The 23,587-nt window shown below is 39.2% G+C and overlaps 3 protein-coding genes and 1 long non-coding RNA gene across 6 annotated transcripts; 1 reads left to right on the top strand and 3 right to left on the bottom strand.

Annotated features, from left to right (window-relative positions):
- Positions 1-5: 5 nt before the first annotated feature.
- LOC115583146 (uncharacterized) lies at positions 6-14,382 on the top strand. Its single transcript, XR_003984309.1, has 3 exons — positions 6-102; positions 331-357; positions 14,061-14,382. It is a non-coding gene; the product is annotated as an uncharacterized LOC115583146 (long non-coding RNA).
- hyal2b (hyaluronidase 2b) lies at positions 514-6,814 on the bottom strand. Of its 2 annotated transcripts, none has more exons than XM_030419619.1 (4): positions 6,665-6,814; positions 4,068-5,047; positions 3,754-3,843; positions 514-3,665 (listed from the first exon to the last, which is right to left on the bottom strand). In XM_030419619.1, exons 2-4 carry the CDS (start codon positions 5,016-5,018, stop codon positions 3,276-3,278), a joined length of 1,431 nt encoding a protein of 476 aa, XP_030275479.1. In that variant the 5' UTR covers positions 5,019-5,047; positions 6,665-6,814; the 3' UTR covers positions 514-3,275. The 2 variants fall into 2 exon arrangements, with proteins under 2 accessions (XP_030275479.1, XP_030275478.1); XM_030419618.1 differs by lacking the exon at positions 6,665-6,814 and adding an exon at positions 5,626-5,808.
- Positions 10,362-14,089, bottom strand: tusc2b (tumor suppressor 2, mitochondrial calcium regulator b). The gene is made up of 4 exons (XM_030419624.1): positions 13,896-14,089; positions 12,740-12,976; positions 11,302-11,422; positions 10,362-11,203 (listed from the first exon to the last, which is right to left on the bottom strand). Exons 2-4 carry the CDS (start codon positions 12,886-12,888, stop codon positions 11,138-11,140), a joined length of 336 nt encoding a protein of 111 aa, XP_030275484.1. The 5' UTR covers positions 12,889-12,976; positions 13,896-14,089; the 3' UTR covers positions 10,362-11,137.
- A 986-nt stretch (positions 14,383-15,368) lies between the features above and the next one.
- Positions 15,369-23,201, bottom strand: rassf1 (Ras association domain family member 1). Of its 2 annotated transcripts, XM_030419620.1 has the most exons (7): positions 23,023-23,201; positions 20,450-20,970; positions 18,784-18,908; positions 16,693-16,797; positions 16,302-16,590; positions 16,100-16,215; positions 15,369-15,988 (listed from the first exon to the last, which is right to left on the bottom strand). In XM_030419620.1, the coding sequence occupies exons 2-7, from the start codon at positions 20,739-20,741 to the stop codon at positions 15,839-15,841; spliced, it is 1,077 nt and encodes a 358-aa protein (XP_030275480.1). In that variant the 5' UTR covers positions 20,742-20,970; positions 23,023-23,201; the 3' UTR covers positions 15,369-15,838. The 2 variants fall into 2 exon arrangements, with proteins under 2 accessions (XP_030275480.1, XP_030275482.1); XM_030419622.1 differs by lacking the exons at positions 18,784-18,908; positions 20,450-20,970; positions 23,023-23,201 and adding an exon at positions 17,022-18,746.
- Positions 23,202-23,587: the final 386 nt, after the last annotated feature.

A 23,587-nucleotide genomic window follows, 5' to 3' on the forward strand; every position in this document is an offset into this window, starting at 1 on the left:
TCATTTCCTTCCAACGTTTTACGCGAACTAATATTTACGTCTGTCGAGTAAATACGATAAAGCGTTGCTTGTAAAACGCACACGTTATGTAGTATGGATTAGGTAGGTTGTGTTATTTTAGTTAAATATGATGACACTTGAACATTAGAACATTTTGATGAATTCCACTTAAAAGTAGAAGTTCATCTGCTGTTTGATGTAGGGAGGAATATCCTAGATTGCCATGCACCTTTAAACTTTGTGAAAAGTACCATTTTCATTCATTCATATTCTCAATTCTCAGACCAAACTTCAATGTATTTTATGCCATTTTTGTGTTTTCAATTTCAGAAACTTCAGACTTCACAACTTTAAACTGTATGTATCCTATCTGTTTTCTTTATGCTCTTTCTTTAATATTCAATTATGTTTACATGGACCCTGAATATCTTATATCCTGTTTACTCTGGTACTTTGTTATAAGAAAAAAACAAACAGATGAGCTCAAGTGTATGTTCAATACAGACAGAGTACTTCCACTGTAGAATTTTTTATTATTTTAATATTTCTGCAGAAAAAGTAAACCTGTGTTTTTTTAATCCTGGTCGACTACCCCAGAAAATAAGAAAACCAGAAAAAAATCCATTCAAATTCCCTTTTTTGAATAATTAAATCATCTGAAGCAAATGTTGAATATGAAATATTACCAAATACAATACCCTTTGATTTTCCAGATTTGGCTCCAAATAATAACATAAATACATTTAGGCAAAATAATGGTTATAAATTAAGGTGGATTTCATGATTAACACTGAATCTGTTTGATTATGTGCATATTAGATTTCAACTTTCGGAGACTAGAAACTTGCTTGAATGAGTAAAGCCATCACCATCAGCACACAGTATATAATGGTGAAAAATGTTGAAAAGTAATATACAGCGGGTTAGGGTTAGGGTTAGGGTTAATTGTTTTTTCAGATTAAAAAAAATATACTGATAACTGATAATTGCTAATCTCAAACAAGTTCAAAGTCTCATGTTGATATTGTTGTACAATAAATAAAAAAAAAATTGGCTGCTTAATGGATGACAAAAACAGATCTAAAAGATTAGTATACCATCAGAAATAGTTTGCTGTATATTTCTAGGGCACCTGATGTAAAAAAGCTAAAACAATTATTTTTAAAAACCTGCTGGTTTATTGCATCCTATTCAAATGTAAATAGCAATAATTTGCTTGTCAAAAATAGTACAATGAAAAATCTGCATTAAACATGGGTGAAATCGTATCATTCTATACCAAATCATTCAAGTGTAACTTTGTCAGACCGGTAATATCATCATATTTAAAGATTAGATTAGACTCGATTATTTTCACAATGCCAAGGCAGGTATAAGAATCATAAACGCATCCATTTTCTTTCAGACAAGATTCACAGTGGAATACATTTCTAAAATGACACATTAGATGGAAAAACACACAATTGTATCCTGTAATGCTCTGACAGTATGTCTTACAGGCTTTCACCTCGTGAAAGTATCGACATGAAATGAAGCTACATCCACCTCAGTGAGAGAGTTGTTAAAGTGCAGCATTTTAAAACGTTTTTAGCATACATAAAATGTTCTATTGCAATACCACTTTCGTAATTCAGTCTGTAAAAACAGCACAAACTACCACTTGCTGACTGGTATCATAACTCAGTTTCAGTAGCCAAGTATTATTTGGACCAAAAGGCAGAGAGAATAAATACAGAACGTACTGTATAAATATGAAACTGCTCAGCTAGCTTCAGTCTACAAAATACATTTACTTGGCAATAAAATATTATGTAGCTACAGTAGTTGCTATAAACAAAGCGTCAGTGGCAGAAGCCCTGACACAAAATGCTGTGCAAACAAGTCAAACTACACTCTTAAAAAATCTAAACTGATAACTGTGTACTGGAGCTGACATAGATATCCAGTAAAAGTAAAAAGTCAAAAATTTGCCAAATATTTTTACATAAACTCAAACATTTTCAAAAGTGTCTTTTACATTTGGGTATTAAAGAATTGCGGCCAAGACATGTAATCTGCATAACATTACATAATTGAAAAGATAGTTTTGGCATTTCTGTACAAAAATGTGTTAATTATCAGCCGACGGACAAACTTCAGCCAGCCATGATCAGCTGGACTCCAATTGTTTATGGGTAGATTTATACTGCTAGAATTTGATAATCCTTATTTAATTAACAGAAACCTGGATGTTGAAATTTTACTCTTTTGACATGAAAATCATAACTCGTGTTCACAGTGATATCCACGTGAAACAGAAGACAACATCTGCAAACTAAGAGTAGCATTTATCTAATCTTTTCCTTTTTTATTAAGTATGTCATCTTGTTAATAATAAAAAAAAGGCATTTGGAATTAATATCACTATAAAGCACTGTGGCCAGCAGTGGGCTGAGATGAACACTTCAATAACCACGACTTGTAAACAAAGGCAACCATTAAAGAAAGAGCACTTCATAGCCCAGTTAAGGCACAGTATTAAACTGAAACAGGCAGGTCCAGCCATGTTGTTTCTATATGCCATAGATAACCAATAACCTTCAACACTTCATTTTGCCCTAATTTATCATCTTAATGCACTATAATTCCTTCATGAGGCTATGTGGCATAACACATAACTGCTTGTTCCATCAACAGATACAAACTATGATGTTGAAATGTGCAGCAATGTGCAAATGCAGAATACCTAAAGTTGCCATGCACCAACAGTGTACCAATGCTGTATGTCACTGGGTGTCACACGTACCTTTCTTCTACTCTTTTTGGTCAATCATAAAAAAACAAACAAAAAAAAAAACAAACAAAAAAACTTTAACCAGGTTAACCAGTCTTTTGTTAAGGCGGGATATCCTCTGTGGGTACAGTCCCACAATTAACGTCGCACTGATTATGATATGATGGTACACAGTGTCTCCTCATCTCCTCAAGATTAGACCTAATTAGATATAAGTTAATGACCATCTGCAATATTTATGGACGACATTACTTCCAGGAGGCGGTCCTGAGGTTGGAGCTCTGCCAGTGCAGCTTGTCAGAGACAAATATTCCTGTCAGATGGGTCTGTGTGTTGGGATAAAAATCGACTCTCATACTGGGAGATCTCTGGTGACAGGACTGACTTGTCTGCTGTTGACAATGCACCAGTATGACTGGTGCCCAGAAACTTACCGCCTTTATGTGCAACTGTCTTTTCATGGTTGGCAGAAGCAATGAATAGTTTGCACTTCTCAGTTTCCTCAGTGTAGCAGAGTGAGGAGTGCTAGTGGGAGTAAAAAGCAAAGAGGCCAGGTCCCGAAGACAGAGGAGGCTCTATTCTGCCCGTTTTCTTTCTGAGCACAGGCCTCACCCCTGTACCCACTGTAGCATTGACACTGGAAGTGTGTGCGGAAAAGAGCCAGCTCGGCTTGGCCAGGAGAGCCTGTAACCTTCAGCTGGCCACCCTGACTGGTGATGCTGTGCGTTGAGGGGCTGAGATGCAGGTACACATCATTGTCTGATATTTTGCGCAGACAGCGGCCGTGAGATTTACACACCAGCTGACTGCACTCCTCTGCTGCTGTAGAAACATTGAGTAGGTATCGGCCCAGCGGTCCCTTAAGATACTCATTTATTTTGGAGCAGCTGGCCTGCAGGGAAAAAATAAAAAAAGGGGATGTTTACCTAAAACCACTGCGCTGTTTAGCATCAAATGAGCAAAGAGGGTGAGACACTTACACTGCTGCTTGCATAGGAGGTGTCTCCCCAGAAGATTACACCTGCAGCTCCTAGAGCAACACTCTCACCAATGGTGGAGACCAGATCTGTCTAAAAAGAATTAACACAGACAATTTAGTACATGCTTACAGTGAAGGAAATGTTATCACACAGAAAATCAAAAGGACTTAAGTCAATAAAAATGAATGAATACAAATGTAAATGGCCAATAAGCTGAGACACTTTTAACAACATCTAACATTCTCATCACTTTGACATACTGAATCTATAAGCCTCCTGTACATATACTTGAATTGCTGCTCTAGCCAACTAACCTCAGTTAGGGGGGTCATCTGACTGATGTAAGTAGGACGGGTATAAACAAAAACAGGACGTGCTAATCCATCTCCAACAGAAGCCAGGCGCATCGCCTCCTTTACCCTGTTTCGTACAAAGAGGCGCCCAGGATTTGTAGATGCTAGAACAGAATCCATGTATATAGATGGGAAGAATGCAGTGCACTCCATCCACAACCAGTTGAGTTGATCATTGCGGGCTTTCTCCACAGCAGGACAGCGGCCGGTGTAGTTCTTCAGGCCACTCTTGTAGTCATGGTTGTAACAGTCTGGAAACAGGTAGAAGCCCCACAGCTGATTAGGCCTCAAATTCTTGGCAAGTTTCAGAGTCTCCAGCATGAATTTGCGAGCTGACAGCTCAAATTCTTGCTGCGCGACTTTTCCTACTTGTTCCGAGGTCCATTGAGGATTCTTTTTGGCCACCATTTCCCGGGATTTACTGCGATAGATGTCCTTTTCTTTCCAATTTCTGATCCACAATGGACGCCACTCCTCCCAGTCAATAACAGCCAAACCTTTTGCCTCTGGCTCACGTATATATTTTTGCAAACCTTCAGGCATCTTTTCATAGTGCAGAGTGAGGCTGGCAAGCTGTGGAAGGCCCCCATTCATTGCAGTCCCATCATGCTCATAATAGGGATACAACCCAAGGCGTTCCTTATAGAAAATTGTGAGATTCTGCCGGACAAAGCCTTCATTGGGGGTTGCCACAATGTCAAACTGGTCCAGATATAAAGTTACACGATGTCGCGGGGCACACTCTTGTGTTGGGGCGTTCCAGGCGAGAAGAACCGGCTTCTGGGAATATAATGGCCATCTTGCTGGCTTTAAATCTGCTGAACACAGGACTGTCCACGATGTGAACAGAGTCAGAAGCAACCAGGGAAGCTGGCCAGCTGTGGTGAGGAGAGAGCCCAGTAGAGCCTCCATGGTCACCGCTCACCTTCTCTCCTTTATGTCTGGAGGAGGAAAACAAAGACATTTTGTTTAATTTAATACATACAATTCATACAGTTTAAACCCAAAAAGGTAACTGAAAACTTTAATAATAATGTCATACATCTTAACAAAGACTTTGAGGTAATATTCTATGGAGTTTAACGTGCAGTAAAACCACTATGACCCAAAAGGTAGACTGAGTTTGAGTATCCCGGAGATAGGAATATACATAATGTTAGGATAATTTAACAGTCTAATGACAACATATGACACGTCCAAAGTAAATAACTATAGATTACTCCCAATGGTTAGCAGTCAACTTCCTCTTAAAATGACGCTACATGAATCGTTTAACTTCAGAAATACATTTCACATTGATTTTAATGTCGGTTTGAACGAAGTGTAAAGTTAAAAACAAAACAAAAACGTGTGTTTAACATATCACGTTTGCTGTTTTTTTGGATTACTTCTACTTCCTCCGTCCATGTACTAAGTTAAGTTAGCTAAAGTTAGCTCAAAGTTTCATTGAAACTACCGTTAACTGACAGACATGCTAAGTCAGCTAACGTGTTGTTCCTTCTTCACCATCCTTTCCGACCTGTTCCGATGAAGCTGAGGACGCTGGCTTATTCCACTCATGTACCCGTCAGCTAAATTGCTCTTCCACTGCCCTGCCATGTGAAAGGTAACGTTCATAGTCCGCTCAATCCATGTTGATGATTAACCTAACTAATTAGCCAGCTACGGCTAGCAGGAATCACAGAGGAGGGGGAGCGTTGATGACGAGTGGTCAGTTGAGTAACAACAGTCCAGTGTATTGACTTCTTGAGTAGGGGTGGGTGGGGGATTTAATAAAGACATATTTTTATTTGGTTTTGTCCTATGTATTGACACAGTACGCTGATTTCATTTTAAAACAGTCTTATTTAATAATGGACTATTTTCATGACCGCACTTGGCATACATTTGAGGGTAGAATTACAAATTAGTGCCGTTCACCCCCCCTTGAATAAAAAACGAAGTAGTCCGTCCTTCAAGCCCTGCTCTGAGTTGTGACTGGAGTTTCATTGACAGGACCAGATGAGAATCTGCTTTCTCTCACATAAAAATGTTGTACTGAGTTCCTACTGAACCCTTATATGTAAAATTGATACTGTGTACAAAGTAACATTTTTTCGTCCAACCTGAATTAAAGAATAAATGGACACTAGACACTTGTGGGAGGCATGGTTAGATTAATTTGTATATCCTAATTGCATTCAGACTGACTCTTAAAGGCAGCGTCTGTGCTTAAATCATGTTGTATTTGTAATTCTCTTCCCATAGGTACATCATTTAGCTACTTTGATTAAGCCTAAAGTAGACACGAGCAATTTGTCATAAAAGGTAATATTTTAGTATTTAGTGTTTTTGAAATATAGACACAGTTGTATCTTGCATTTGTTCTGCACTGACTTAAAAGCTGTCTAGTTATCCTATACATTTGAGCTCGAATGTGAGCTGGCTCTTGACAGTAACAAATTTAGTCCTACTGTGAAAGAAAACAAATATAGCAAACATTTATACTCTAAACAAAGAACAGAATAATACGCTTTTAATATGTTCCTTCACAATATGTCAAAAATAATGCTTCTTACCTGGACGCTCTTCCTCTCTGATCCCCAGATGAAAATGGTTTATTAAGGTTGTTCCAGTTATTAAAGATCTGGACACATGTGGGTCAAAAGACGTTATTCTTCTCTACCATATCTCCGTAGTCTAGAGACAACAGTAGCTCTCCTTCCTGTGTTGAAATCTACCACTGACTGGTGTTTAAATATCCTACAGACTCCACCTCTGGGCGACCTCTAGTCCAACATAAGGTATTGCCAGCTTTTGCTTTTGAACAGAGGGAAATTACGTGAATAGCATTTGAAACATTCACAGCTTTACCAGAATTTCTGATAGAGAAGGCTTAGTCATGATCCTCAGGTGACGGCTGAGACAAGTGAAAAGTTTGCTTGGGTAAACCACGCAAACCAGCGCTCTGTATAAAGGCTTCTATTGTGAAGGTTTTGGAACAGCAATACACCTTTCAGAGTGTCAAATAGCTCATCATAATAGGTGTGTGGACATCATGATGAGGAATGACACAATAACGCTTTTACTGCGACACTTATTGACTCGCCACCTGAATCTTTGTCAGCTTCTCTCTGACTGGTTGCGAACAGGTTTAGCAGCTGAAATAAAAATTTAAAAACAGACTTATAAATAAAAAATAAATGACATGTTGAGAACAACAGGTTCTTGTTTAATTTTTTATGAGATGTGTGCAAAGAAGGATGTTGTGGTATCTGGACTGCAACACATTCGGGGCCTTTAATTCAACTCAGTATAAATTTAACCTGTTCCTCCTCCTTGTGTGAGTTAGGGAATGTAGACAGTACAGGGCTCACAGTTCCAAGGGACCTTGGAGTTAGTATTCAGCTGTGTGTGGGTCAAAGGTTAGCAGGAGACAAAGCCCCTATAGGGACAAAACAGAGCCTGACTCCTATGTCAGACGGAGGAAGGTATCTAAACGTGTACATCTCCAGGAAAAGGATAGAGGGATCATTTGGTTAATTTTGGAGTACAAGACCCAAGGAGTGACAGTAACAGATTTAGTCATTTATGGGAGATGAGCAGAGAGATAGGCCAACTCCTTTTCTAGTTGATTGGACAGATAGACCCTCAACCCACCACAGTGACCAATTAGATGTAGGCAGGTACAGCCCAATGGACTTTAAGAGGGATCACACGAGTAGAGAATCGGGGGTGGCATTTTGGTAGATCTCCTAGGATCGAAGGTTCGATAGGACTTTTGATAGAGCAGAGGGCGAAGAAGTTCGGCTTTACCTTCGCCATAGATTTGAGAACTCCAGAGGGCGGCTGCACTCTGTTCGGATGCTGGCTTGAAGAACTGTTTCAATCAAAATCGCTCTATCATTCCACCCAGCCTTGCCTCCGCAGAATTCTTTTATCATCAAACTACACGCCAACACCTTTGAGGAAGAGAGCCCAGAAACTATAATGTCACATGACGGCCGTTACATTTTCTCTAAACTTACTGGGCAGAATCCTGATGGCACCTTGTGACTTCAACATACAGGGACCTGCTGCGGCTGTCGATACTGTGCTGCTGTAAACTCATTAACTCATATCAGCTCGCTGGTTTAGCCTCATGTGTCATAAAAAATTTTTTTTCATGAGCTGAAAAGCTGACTCATAACCTTTTGTTGAACTATATCTCCAAGAATTGTCAGTGACTTCAAAAGGTCTTTTGTGACATCTGTTTGCATTTAGAAAACATATTATACAGACGGCGTAATGACTAATACTTCTCTTTTGAAAACAGTTCCTCCTGTTTACACAGCATCTAAGTTATTCTTTACGTCTCTGAATTTTTTCCAAAATGAAATTAAAAAACAACTTTCAGACACGTCGTGTATGAAACATGCAGCTTCTTACGGATGTAGAGTAATTCACATGCTTTTGAATGATGTAAAAAAAAAAACATCTGTTCCTGAGAATAACACCTCACTCTGAGATTCATGTGCCCAACCTTGTGTCAGCACAGTCAGTGGGTGGGTGGTGAGCTGAGTCAAGTCTTTTCCTCTTAACCCCCAATACTGCAATTCACCTCATGGCCTCCCGTATTATTACAGCTTCGTGAAAGTAAACAACAAAAAGTAATTGTGCTGCCGCGTCTCCAGTAGACTCAGCTGAAAAAGATTCTGAGCCAGAGAGTTCTTTTTGTAAAGTCATGTGTAGAGTAAAATCATATCTTGGAAGCAATAAAGTGGAGTGGATTTTGGCACAGACCTCTTTATCCTCTAAGGAGACCAATATCACAGACAGCCTTGTGGAAAATCCTTTCCCATGGAAAACCTTAACGTCCTTTACGTCTCGTGTCTTAACTTCACCCTTGCCTCATTAGCTGATTCACATACACACACACACACCGCACCCCTCCATCAATGGTTTGCCACTGCAATTTCCTATGCGGGTGGGTATTTAATTGCAGGTGGAGGTCAGGGGCATTATATCCACGACTTAGGCGTATGAAAGTCTTGTCAGTTCATTTCAGTGTTTAAGACCTTTGCCATGAAGCTGAATACTCCTTTGGTTATAAAAGATTACCTGACAAATAGCTCTTATAAGCTGGCTAAATAATTGTTATATAAATGTCGCATTCGACGCTGATGAAAAAGATTTCCTCTTGTAATTTCCTTCATCTCTTTAGCATTTCAGTGTGGATTACCAGCCGCCTGCTAAACAAACTCCAGGTGGAGGAAGCCCTACACAGGTTATTGAAAAATAATTTGTCCAGACAGTCTTTACACTTTGGAGATGTCTCCTATATTCATCTTTAGGAACTTAAATGAACATAACATGATTTGATGCGATTGAAATTATATGATGTTACATTCATTATTGTAATATATTCTCAGGAGAAATTGGTTGTGTATCTGGATACTAGAAATACTGAGCTCATGATTCTCTTTAAAGCCACTCAATTACTTTCTGTTAATATTTCCCACCACACAGGTCTAATTACCTTGACCCGTGGTTCTTCGGTCACATCATTACACAGTCATGCAGGATATACGATGGAGGAGAAGCTAATAACTCCGCAGTAGCCTAAGGAAGACTGTCCCGACACATATAGCATTGTGGGAAGTGCTTCAGATACAGTATAAAATCTTGGATCAAGTGCCGGCAAGTCACAGAGTCTATGCACTGCCCTGAAACAGAAATTTAAGTAACCTTTACAGACCTTTTTCTGCATCCAAAAAACATTTCACTTATGACTATATAAAAAAAAAAAAGAAAAAAAAAAGTGTTATGGAATCATTCCCCATATGTATGTTTTACAAAGGTTTTAAACTGAGTCAGGGCGCATAACAATAGCAGTCATATCACATCCATACAGGTTTGGTACTATAGAGACGTTTATGATAATGATATATACGTTTTAATACACTGCTATTGGATCGGTACTATCAGCTTAAACGTATGTTTCAAAAAAATGGTATCAGAATATCTCTACAAAGAAGTGGACCTTGAGTTAAAACGTGTTCTTTTCTTTAATTAACATTTAATTTTTTTCTTTGAATCAGCCAACTAAATACCTACCATTTGTAACTTTCAGCTGCATCACCCATAGGTTGCCAAACCTCCTTGAATCCCAGACAGAAAATAGTGCCACTACATCCATCCATGGCCTCTGATATCTACAGCTTCACCAGAAACAGAAACTCTCAATATTAAAGGCAATGCTTATAAAATAAGTTGATGGATATTCTTTCCCCATTATAGAGTAAATGCACTTTAATACAATGTTCAAATATAATGTATCGATATAAAAGAAATGCCATGACACAGTTTAGCATTTTAAATTGTAATTAAAAAACAGTAATAATAAATTATAAGTGAAACATAGTATGCCGAAGCAGCAAATGAAACAACAGGATCTCTTACTAGACTCACTGCTGCTGTGTACATGATGTGTGGCTCTCTGAAGCCAGTCCTTCAAACATTATAATATGACATTTTTCCACTTTACATGTTGTGGGCCGCTGATTGTCAACTCCCTTGGCTATTACTGATAAGCAGATCCTGTTCCATGCATAATGAAGCAAGGTTCAAAGATGGTGTCAAAAAACTAAAGTGTGCACTTAAACTTTCCTTCTCTCTGTGACAGAGGGAAACATTATCTATGCTCCCTCGAGGGTCAGTGAATCACACCGGAAAACAATCTGCAGCAATTAATCCAGGACTCCGTCACATTTCACCCCATGTCTCCGCACACATTCACACTTACATGCATACAAACCATGACCTGTAAACTGAGTAGATTTAGCCATTTTGGCACCCTTTCGAGATCTCCGTTGGTGACCTATTTTGTGTCTAAATGCACACAAGCCAAAAACAGATCACATGCAGAGGCATCAGCCTGTCCACACATAAGGGCATCATCAATATATCAAGAGATCATGTTATTTTAAAAGGTGGTTCAGGCTTCCAGCTGTAGGGGAAACCACAGGACGGAGTTGACACAGTGGAAAGCGTGTGAAGCTCCTCAGACATCATCAGACTTCACAGAGGACAACTGGGAAATCTACATGGATGCAAGGGTGTTCCAGCTTTATAATTCCCTGGAATGGCAGAAAAAGAGATTCAAATTATTAGCAGTCATAACACAGACAACAACTGCTAGTGTATACTGTCCAGGTGCAGGGATTATTTTCCTCACCTGAGGTGTTAGATTTTTATAAATCCTCTTCAGCTTGGCTTTTTTCCGTCCGTTTTTTGTCACAATTGTCTCTTCATAGAACTCATGGGCCAAGTCGCCATCTTCATCAAAGAACATGGAGCTGTAGCAGAGAGACAAAATCAATTATTTGTACATGCATAATATGCGTGTGTGTATGCAAACATTCAGTAGATACTAAAATCACAGCTTGTATACAAAATTACAACATATACTACAAATATTTAAAGAGACATTTCCAGCCATTCTTTGATTCCGGCTTCTTAAATGTGTATAATTTTGTTTTGAGGACAAAACACGACATTTGAGGACATCATCTTGAAACAACTAATCTATTTATTGAGAAAATAAACAACAGATTTATCAACACTGCCCTAACTGAACACCAAAACATATTTTCGCAAATACTGTATTTAGAGTTACACAAAGAGAAAGCCACAAAAAAAACATATTCACCAAAAAAAGAAAAATATTTTCAGAATGCCAAAACCACAAATAATATGAGAAGAAAAAAACCCACAACTTTCTGCTGCTATGTCTTCTTTAGCTACAAAAAAAAAAAAAAAACTGTGAGAAATCAAAGCATCCAGTCAGCTGTCTTCCTCTGGTTAAATGCCTTGAAAAGTATGTTAACAAAATAACAGCTCAGTACAACAGCAGTGTAAAAGACGGAAGCTGTGACCACAACATATGAGCAACAGCAGCAGTTCACTCTGCTTGTGCTCACTCTTTTGGATAAAAACAAGGGATGATGGTGTAGTGGCCACATTTAAGTTGAAATTTACAAGACAGATACTGGATTTTTGGGGGCTAATGCTGATACTGATATTAGTGAGTAAAATATTCAGATTTTGATATATTGGCTGCTTGTGCCATTTTTTTTGTTTTTATTGATCCCTTAAATGTGGTTATCAAATGCTTGTGACAATCATATGCAACCAGGGCAGGATATTTTACTACTAAATAAACTTTGTTGACTAAAACAACCCTAGTGCACTGAAACAGAAAACGGAAATGATATATTTATAAATTAGCCCAGCACCCTTTTCTGGATGATAAATTCATATTGTTGCATATTGGGCAAAACATATGCCAATATATCTGTGGCCAAAATCAGTCAGGCTGTAGACATCACCTGATTCTACAAATCCAGGTTTTATAGTATGATCCAGTAGATGGGTCAGAACTGTTGTGCAAACAACTTGGATTTATGACTGTTAACAACGCAGGCTGAGTGTGAATGCGTGTGAATGTTTTCTGTTCAAACATTGGTACGTCTTTTTCAAAATCATTAACGCAAATGGTACAAGGTCCTCAACCTAATCTAAAAACCATTCACTCCAAACTTGTAACCGAATACAACCAGAGGAACATAAACAATTATGGTTGGGGGGTTATTTGCTCCCGAGGTTATATTTACCTTCGTCTAGTAAACACAAATGGTGTTCCACTCAGGAAACTTCGGCCTCTTGTCAGCGACTGCTCGTTTCCATCTTTGGTTGGATCATCCGTACTACTTGAGCCAGAAAAAGGCCAAAATCCTTTGGATTTGGAGCCGCTACCCCCCATCTTCAGCTGCAGCACATTATTTTCTCGGGTCACAGGTCTGCCAGTAGTGCTACAGTGTGACTGTACCAGATGAAAACCTAGATGAAACCTATGAAAAGTGACACATGAAAGAGAGGAGTGAAGTGTCTTTACAACACAAGAACAATCATTTTACAGTCAATATCCAATTCTATACTAGCATGTCTCCCTTTGGTTGTTTGAATCAATGTCATTGCAAATGAGGTCACCCCTCAATGATCTCATGGCTATAACTCAAGACTGAGAGATAAGGAATAACAAGTTAGTTACACCTTTACTGGCATCACACACTTTCTTTAATATGTGGACGAAGTGAGTGACATATTTAACCTCCAATATGTAAATGAAAACAAATAGACTACACTTCACTACAACACATGTGTGCATTTATAGCCAGTGTAAGAAGATACAGTAGATTCCATTATTTAATAGTGACCTCATTGTCAGCGTGGTACAGGGCCCATGGTGACTCCTGCTAAGACACACTTCCAGTTACATATCCTGTGTCTATATGTCAGAATGTAGCAGGTCATTTACATGACAGTGCAACCAGACATTACAACATCACATTAACGTAAAGCCTGGCGTCACTTCTATCATGTGCTATAATAAAGGTGAAATTAGTAACTGGAGAGAAAAAAAAAATGCTGAATAACGTTGCTCAGCTCTGCTCAGACAAGAGGGCTAGGAGAACTTGGGTTATGTGGGCAGGAGAGCTAACTGAGCTACTAGCTAGCTGGCTAGATCCAACCGACAAGACCTCTACGAAACAGACCCTGCTGGTGTTGGCTTCAGTGGCTGCTAAGTCACTTTATGTCCTGGCTGCTAACATAACCGTTAGCAGCAGACAGTTAGCGCTATGTTATAAGCATCAACCAGGTCAACATGTTTCAATCTGCTTCACAAAAATTACGTTTACCGACACGGCTAACGTTAGCTGGTCTGATAACTGTCGTTCGTCGCTTCTGCTTCGCTAGTTGTAAACTTACCTAAAGTATGGTTTGGAGCGGTCGCAAGTCTGATTTGTTTTTCTGAAGGATTTGTCTTGGTTGGTTGCTCAATCTGTACAAGCGAAGACCCCATAAAACACACAGTTACGCTAGCTGTTTATGCTAACCAAGGTTCTTCTTCTACGCCTTCCTCTCCGGCACCAGGTGAAGACACTGTGGTGAGCTGACGCCGCCGCATGGACAGGAGTGGGAAACCAGAAAATGGCAATGACAGCAGCTGGAGTGGTAAACAGGAGGGCAAACTTGCAGCCAGGGTTGTAAAAGTTCCCTAAAGTCATACTTGAGTAAAAGCTAGAATACCGTGGCCAATATTACATTGGTAAAAGTAAAGATCACTTATACAAATAGTGGGTTACTTGAGTATAAGTCTTAAAGTATCCGAAATTAAATGTTTTGTAATAATGGAAGTCATTGTTTGGAATTGGAAGTAATTTTCTGGCAACAGATGTAGTCTACTCAAGTATCAAACGCCCAAATAAATGAAGATTACATAACATGTATGTCATGTGTGTATTACACTATTATTATTATTATTATTATTATTATTATTATTATTATTATTATTATTATTATTCAATCCAATTGCAAATAAACTAAATTTATTAAAAAATGTGCTTTTCTGACTCTGATGCAGCAACTCAAGTTTTTAATAAGATAAATGTAGTGGAGTAAAAAGTACAATATTTGCTGGCAAAATGTGGTGCAGTTAAAGTATAAAGTAGCAGAAAGTTAAAACATTCAAGTAAAGTACACTACATAAGTCGTCAGATGTAAACGTATTGTCTGTACCATTAGGATGACAGTGGCATCATATGGGTACCTCATAGTTTTGGGGGCTTTGGGCTGCTTTTCATGCAACATAATGTTTTAGACAATAGTGTAATTTCATATGTACAGCAACAGCTTGCATCGTAGCATCGATCTGGTGTGGAAGCAAACCAGGCCTTTAGTGCCTTACCTCGCTGATCTCATGGCTACTCTGAGTCACTACAGCTAATGTTGAACAAATCCAGTGGAAAGCCTTCCTTGAAGAGTGGAGGCTATTATAACAGCACTTGCATGTTCAAACACACAGTCACAGTATCAAACTGGCGCCCCCTGCAGTTTATGAGTGCAACACAACTGTCATAAATACAAGTCCGAGGTCAATAACAATTTGTCAGACATAATGTAGGTGCTGACTACAAACAAAACTATGACATCATAACAGTGTTTCATGCTGAAAAATCTTGTATGTTGAAGTAAACATGTATGTAAAACTGTGATCCTACCCTCTCAATGAAGTTACATAGTGCAGAAATAAGTGACAGAGACACCATTCACCTTATTACAAGACACTGTACCATCAACATGATTTGGAAGCTGTTATTTTAATGTAAAGAAGTTAGATAATATTGTTGTAATGTGCATAATGTGTATAATTCTCGATCGTAACAATGACATCAAAATGACCCGTGTTGACTTGAGTTTATTAGATAATTAGAATATAAACACATTGTTTCACATTTCAGTTTGCCCTAATCTTTGTCACAGGTTCATTAAAGTGCCAACATTTAAAAACGGCTTCACAGAATAAAAATAAAACTAAATATCACATGATAAATGACAAGAAAGACTAACATTGTGTTTTTAATACCACTATAAATAAATGAGTCAAGCAGCATGGCTTTTAAGAAAGAACTGCATCCAGTTAAATCCAAGATCATACTTTTCCCCCATTCAGTTCATAACAGTGACTCGGCTTGCACATAATTGCAGGTCCCTAAACCATTAAGTACTTCAAATTATACGTAACACTGCTTCATAAACAACATTTCATTGTCTGAGCTCTTTCCTTCCCTTTTACATTGCTGATAATACTCTTCGCTGTGGCAGAATGTTTTTTCTTCATTAAACACGAGACTGAGTCGGATCCCTCAAAGTCAACCAGGAGCATTGATCTTTGCCATGGCCTGCTTCATCACGTCTCTAGCAAGAGCGTAGCGCTTCACAATCTGCCGTACGTGCTCCTCTTCCTCGCGCTTCAGGATCCGTAGGAAGTTGCACAACTCGGGGAAGCTAAACGCATCCCACTGTGGAGAACAGACATTTCTAATTAACAGCAGCGCTATGTATCAGCATTTTTCAGCATATATTAGAGGTGTATCATCTGAAAGCATCCTCAGAGAAAAATGGAAACTTACATTCACATCCCCTGTGTTATTCTCTTTCAAAACCAGACTCAAGACCTTCTCACTGGGGCCAGCACACAAGCGCAGGTAGAGGGGACACTCGTCGGCGGACAGTTTACGCATGCACACTGAGGAAAACAAAATTCAGCACTTAGAAATGTCACATACAACTGTTTTTTGTTTTTTTCTTTTTGCACATGATTGAGGATTCTACCTTGACTGTGCCTCTCGGTGCGTTCAAACAGGGCGAACTTGGCTGGGTTGTCCACCACGGTGAACTTGTTGAGCAACGCCTCGATGACTTCTCGCACGCGCGTTCGGGAGCTTATATGCAGGTGCTTGGCAGTGTCTTTGGGGAGGTAGAAAGACGTCCGCCGCTTCATCCGTCTGCCCCGCTGATCCTCATCCTGTGACGAGCAGAGGCTCTGACGAGGAGGGAGGGAGATGGGACGGACCAACTGAAAGTGGACCTTGATGAAACCAGTGTAGGACCCATCTTTATTCTGCAAGGTGGACAGAGTTCGTTTTGCATGAATGTAAGAAATGGACTCAATATTTTAAAAAAAAGTCTGCAAACTATTACAAATTAGAATACAGTCACTCACGACCACCATGTAGAGATTGCTGTTGGTCTGTGCATTATACTCCTTAACCTTGTGTTGAATCTCACCAGCAGTCAGCTTCTGTTTTCCCCAGTCGATCTGTTCGTCCTAAAAAAAAAAAGAAAAGAGGAGAGAGTTCAGCAGATGGGTCACGCACTGTCAGCAGAAAGCTCGTCCTCACGAGTGACAGGGAACAGATGAACGCAAACAAAAGTCAAACGAATTCAAGCTCTTTGTCTGTAGCTAGAGAAGGACATGATTTAATTTAGTCGACCGAACAGAGGTTAAAAACAGCTGTGTGCCGATAGGACTGATGAACTCCAAATGCTCACCGCTGATCCTCTGACCTCGCGAAAGAAAGACGTGTGTGCAGTGAAATACTCCGAGCTACTGCCGTCCTCCTCACTTGCTGTCCTTCCCCAGGTCATCTCCAAGCTTCAGGTGTTGTTTTTAGACTTTTCCCATCATCAACAGTCATGTGTTTGAAATTTCTCAGCTCTCCTCTGTCTCTGTCTTCTGTCTGGAGACATCTGATTCTACCAACAGCTCCTTTGACCTCACCATTTACATTTGCTCCTCCCAGACAATAAAAACCTCACAAAAGGGCCAGTCCCAGGGAGATCTGCTGGAATTATCCAGATATTTCATCCAATGTTGTAGTGGATTTTAGGGCAGGACAATACCATGTATATATATGTTGTTATCCTGATATGAGTCTATGTATTGTTATGTCTTAGATTTTAATAATTGTCCTCTTTTCCTGGTTTTAATTGCTGCTTGATAGTAAAGTGACGTAATTGTCTGTACTTATCAGACTGTTCCACTTCTTTTAATATTTGTCTTTACCCACTTAGTCATTATATTCACATAACTGATAATAATTTATCAGAAATCTTCAATCATTGTGTTAGTAGTTCTTGAAAGTACTAATAGTCATCCGTACAATATCGTTGCAACATCACTATCAAAGTCGGGCCTTTTTTGGTTAAAAGCGTTGTGATTGAGGAGATGTCAAAATATGAAAGTATATATTGTGTATCGCAATATGGCCTTAAAATTCGAGTATATTACTTTAAGGCCATATCCCCCAGCTTTAGTTGATGTGTGGACACATATTAACATTGATATTCCTAAAGTTTCCAATTATATATGATTAACCATAAAGTGCCACAGCTAGACTTTTGAGAAATTCAGACCCCATGTTTGAAAAAACACACCAAAAGTGCTCTCTCAGATGCCCCAGTGGCAGATAAAACATAACTTCCAGTGGACTTCCAGTTGTAAAGTGCCCTCACTATAAATATACCACCTCTTTCTACATGCAGGTGTCCCTCTGCGTTTTCTTCACCCCCTGTCCCTCAAACTTCACCACTTTGACAGTGCTTTTCATTTGGCCGCCTATCACTATAACCTCAGTAGAGAGTCAGAGAGTGAGGGAGGAAGTCTCCACATGAATAAAACTTAAGCCACAGTGATAGATTTTCATGTCCAGTGGTGGTTGTTTAACACTGAAGACAGCAACTCCCATGATCCAATACTACTTCACAACGTCATCAACCAACATCTTTCATTTTGATTACGCTGCCACTTTCTAACTTGTGTTAAACCTATTGGTGATTTTGTGTTAAGGATAATTAAAAAACCTTTTCGATCTATTGATTCATCCTGTTTTCTAGTAACCTAAAGGAGTATCATTTTGGACACGGACTTTATTTTGATATGGTCTAACTGAAAAACTGTGAACCTCACCTTAAATTGTCAGATAACTTGTGCTGGTAGTGTGAGATTTTTTTTTTGTGTGTGTGTGTGGCTCCGAAGTAAAGACAGCTGTTTTATTGTGAGGTTGTTAAGTCATGACCTTCCCTCCGCTCTCTCCTAAATTACTCTCTGTATGGATGCCCTGACAGCGAGGAGGTGATAAAACCAGTGTCTCCGCGGACATATGGCACACGGATGAACAGCAGCGGACAATCTGTCTGTTGACCTACCCACCTACACTATTAATTAAGCAATGCTAATAAAAAAAGTAACAAAACAATCCCATGAAGGCTGCGTTCTGTATGTTCCATGTGTGATTGTGTCTTTGTTCCTCACCACATTTGTGTCAGTCTCGATGGAGTCGACAGAGAAATCTTCCTGATCTGTCAACAAGCTGTCATCTGTGCTGCAGTCCAGCTGGATGAAGGGGCGGCAGCGGTAGTGACAAGTGTAACTGCAGTCTGACAGGCAGAGAGAGAGAGAGACAGAGCACACTGTAAGCAACATGCCATTATGTTTGTATAAAATAGTGTTTGATTTTTAATGGGAGGTCACCTGTTTGTCTTATTCTGAGGTGGGACCGAAAGAATTTAAGTCAAACGATGAAGACAAACATTCCCAGGAAGCGTCTGGTAAAACATGAGGCTCTCCAGAGCTTCCTACAGATGAAGACCGACTCTGTGATAAAGTTTCTCACGGATGGAAAAATAACATGAGCATCCTGCAGTCTGGTGGCACTGCGAGGTGTCGACTGTATCACAGATCTGTAGCTCTACTACAGTAGAGTCTAAGTTATTTACTAATGATGTTGATTTTGTTTTTTATCTCAATTTCAGCCATCTTCACACCATGACTGTTATCAAACCCATATGAAGAATGATGATTCAGGACAGCCTGGTAGACTGTATCACATTGTGTTTCATGCAATGCAGATGAGGTGGCTGGTTGTTTGTCACTGGTTGCAGAGAAACGTCTTCATCATGTACACATATTCACAATTTAAAGGACAAGTCTGGTGTTATTCTATATTCTTCTTTTCTTATTGCCTATATCAACGATGCGCTAGTCCCACTGTTCTCAAACTGTCAGCTCCCTCTAGTGGTATCTATCCCACATCCTGCATTTTCTTGGATCGGTTTATTTAAAAGATAGATTTATTCAATAGTATCAAAATGCTGAAACAATTTGGAATTAAAATACTTAAATACTGAAATGTAATTTCAATGAGAGAGAACCCTCTGGTCACCCCAGCCCATTTCTAATATTTTCTGATGGGATATTTTTGTCATACCGTCTGGAGAACACAGTAACTGTGTGTAACGAGCAGGCATAACACATTGAAGTAGGCATCATGTGATTTTGGAGAGAGGTGTGTCTGGGCGCACCCGTCAGAAAATGCCAAACACACTCAGTCGTGCGACTCCACCCGACCCTGGCAAGTCCACAAAAATCTCAAACCTGCGGAATACCCCGAGGCTCCTTGGGTGACAAATGAAAATTGCAAGGAGTGGCAGAGTAGCCTTTGATAATGCATCCATTTTTTGTTGACACTAATTTATATTTTCCTCGTTATATTAATTGAAAAATATTATCACAATTAACACCAGCCGAGAGGGCACTTGTCCATTCTGAGAGATCAAAAAGCAGGGGCTCACATCCCTTTTGGTGTCTATCTGTGCACATGCCTGGTCTCTAGTATGCACTTTCATTTTTAAATATGGCTAAATAATTTTCCAAAACAGCAGGGCACTGTCGTTTTGGAGCCAATGTTAATCAAAAAGGAAGAAATAGTAAATTTTTTTGGGGACTATTTTCAGCCATTGATTAATACACAATCGGTGCACTCAAAATAAACTACAGCACCCATGTTGATGGTACTGAAGAAACTTGCCGCCCAGTGCAACATTTTGGCTTTTTGACGAGTCTTTAATCACTTTTTAAAAACAACAGAGGTCTGTGGTGATACTAGGAGCTGAAATATTCAAATGTTGAAGGTACTCACTGGTGCAGCGTAAACCTTGCTTATAAAGACCCCAGATGAATTCTCCACACAGGTCACACCAAGTGAGATGGGCGTGACCGTAGGGCTGGAAGTCATGACCCACTGAGGCCTCTCCTGTCTGGCACTGGGGGGCCTCGATTGTGACGCTGTCTCCGACCAGACGGACGACATGGAAGTGGCTCGGCTGCCCTGGGTTCACAGGTGGCGGGGCTGTGCGGGCCACAGGTGCAGCCAGCTCAATGGGATCATTCACACTGAGGTCCTTCAGCTCAATCAGCTCACATTTAGACATCCTGTCCTGAATAGAGACGCTGACATGTCAGGTGAGCTTTTGCTGTCCATGAGCTAATATGGGTGTTCATCCAGTCCTGACAGGAGACAGTGTTAGTATGTGCACCTTTGCATCTTTACTGAGAAGTCAGGCTCTGATGAAATGAGGATCAGGTCGGTTTTTTTTTATTTAGTCGCTTCCAGATCGTTTTGTTGTGCTGATGAACAGGTGGCTGCTCAGTCCTTAGGAGCTGCAAGACAATTTGAAATACAAACAATATAATAAATACATAGCTGTGTTTGACATAAAAAAATATCACTTCTGTTTTCGTCCCCTCCAGAGTTTTATATTAGTTCTTGTACATGTTAAAGCTCTTGAAAGTCAAGGGAGCTCATCTCTCCCACAGAAAACACTGCGCCTGAAACGCCTCGTCAGTAGTCCCGCCTTTAATTCTGGGAATTTGTGACACCACACAATGTCACCCTGTCACACATGTCAATAATATATGCCGATATTCACGGTTGAAGGGAAGAGAACTGGAAGCTGAAAAACATGACAGAGCTGACCAGAGACATGGTGAGCAGTGCTGGCTCAGGCACATGTGAGCTAACAAATCAGAGCAGACTAGGTAATTCGGAAGGAGGGGCCTTAAAGAGACAGGAGCTAGAACAGAGTGTTTCAGATAGATGTATGAGTATGAGAGAAAACAGATGTATTTTGAGCATTAAGGCAAGCAAATCTATTCTAGTAGTGACCCAAAATAAAATCAGGATTCTGAAAATGAACATATGTCTCCTTTAAAATCAATGTCTATGTTGTATTAGAACATGCATGGGCCTCACAAATAAAAGATTAACATTTGTTATCTGTTGACAGGATTCCAACGATTATAACCAATGTGGGTCAAAATGACTGGTAGTCTTTAATCCTATCCAATCCTGGGACAACTGGGTTTTCCTCTGTGTGACAGCAAAATCAAAAAATCTGAATATTTTTCATAAAACACTTACATGAAGAAGTGGACCAAAATTGTTTTATCCATCAGATTCAGAAAGCTCACACCTAACTTAAATATATAATTTCAGAAATGAATGGCACAATAAAAGAGGTAAAAAAAAAGCCTGTAGCCTTGGCTTTAAGATTTAAATGGTGTGAGGTGTAACATGTATACATGTTACACCTCACACCATACTTCAATAAATGTACTTTGTTACTTTCCACCGCTTCATTTTGCTGATTCTTTTCTCATTTTATTAGATTTTGAATCATGGTGTTCTGATGGAGCACTTTTACAGTGCAGTATTTCTACTGTTACTGAAGTAAACAGTGATAACAATTGTGAGTCATAATTTACTTTAACTGTAACTAAGTTACAGTTACATTTTACTCAAGTACTGTGCTTAAGTAGAATTTTGAGGCAATTTTGCACTTTAATTGAGTATTTCCATTTCCTGCTACTTTATATTTCCACTGCGCTATGGTTTAGAGGCAAATATTGTACTTTTGTTGCACTGCATTTATTTGATACCTTAAGTTTTTTGTTATTTTGCAGTAAGATAGTGCAGCAAGATCCGATAATCAGCCAGCAAGATTTTCACAGTGTATATGTAACATATATGTATATTTTACTTTTACTTGTACTTATGATACTGTACATACAATGCCAACCAATTACTTTCATCAGGTACTTTAAGACTTTTACTCAAGTACTATCCACATGGATGACTTTCACTTTTGCTTTTATTAATATTATAACATGATATCTTTACTTTTACTCACATATCAAAAGAATCTAAACACATCTTTCATCACTACTGACGAACATTATGTGAAAACACACCTTATTTTCTAAACTGATCTTATAAACTGCAGAAGTGAACACATCCCCCAGGAGTGCCATCGTTAGAATAAGTGTAAAGCGTCCACAGGTCCATGAGAAACTTGCATTGTGACTTGAATATGAACAACCCGGGGCTCTATGTGCCAAGTGGGTCACCACACGGCGTAATTATCCACACAGGGCAACAAGAACACATTGTGACCGGGAGCATCCATGCATACTTGGCTCATTTGTCACAAATCATGCCCGTATGAAAACCGTGAATACACATCTTGAGTTTAAAAACAGCACTTTGTAGATTATTCTTTAATCTGTTTGGTGTTGCAAACTGCAGCTCAGTCTGTGGCGGGACAGTCCAGTTTAATCCTTTAACGGGACGACAAACTCTTTTTTTTCTCTCAGGACAAATCTGTGCAGTTTCTGACAGACAAACCTTTTAAAAAAAAGAAAAAAGGACCTTACCTGGTTTAAGTCATCACCGCCTTTTCACTGAGATGATGTTTGGCGAGTGAACGCAGTTTGTATTAACAGCGAGCTATGCCTCGGCCGACGCACGCACCTCAGTTTGCGCATGCACATTGTGAGTGTGGGATTACCGTCTAATCCCGTGTGTCTATGAAAGCATCCTGAGAGGCACCACAGGAGGAACCCCTTCTGATCTCACTCTGCAATAACTCAGCCTCAGACATGGAGTTCATATTGTATTCCGCCTTTTGTTTGGTAAACTACCGCTTTCTAATAATACACCCTTTATAAAGTATTTATAAATTGTATATAGCTTCTTCTTTTTTAAAAAAAATCATTAATAGCCAATTATGTCCATATGCTTGGAAGATAATAAATAAACCATGAATTAAAAAAAACTTATGGGTTGCCAGGTTGTAAAAAAAAAAAAAAACAAAAAAAAACCTTCAACCTATTAAAAAATAATAATAAATAACATGTTTAAAAGTAAGTAAATTATTATATATTATCCATTAATTAAGTCATTATTCACAACTTTTGTAAATGAAAATTACAATTTAAT

This window comes from Sparus aurata, chromosome 6, assembly GCF_900880675.1.
Source record: "Sparus aurata chromosome 6, fSpaAur1.1, whole genome shotgun sequence".
Classification (NCBI taxonomy): domain Eukaryota; kingdom Metazoa; phylum Chordata; class Actinopteri; order Spariformes; family Sparidae; genus Sparus; species Sparus aurata.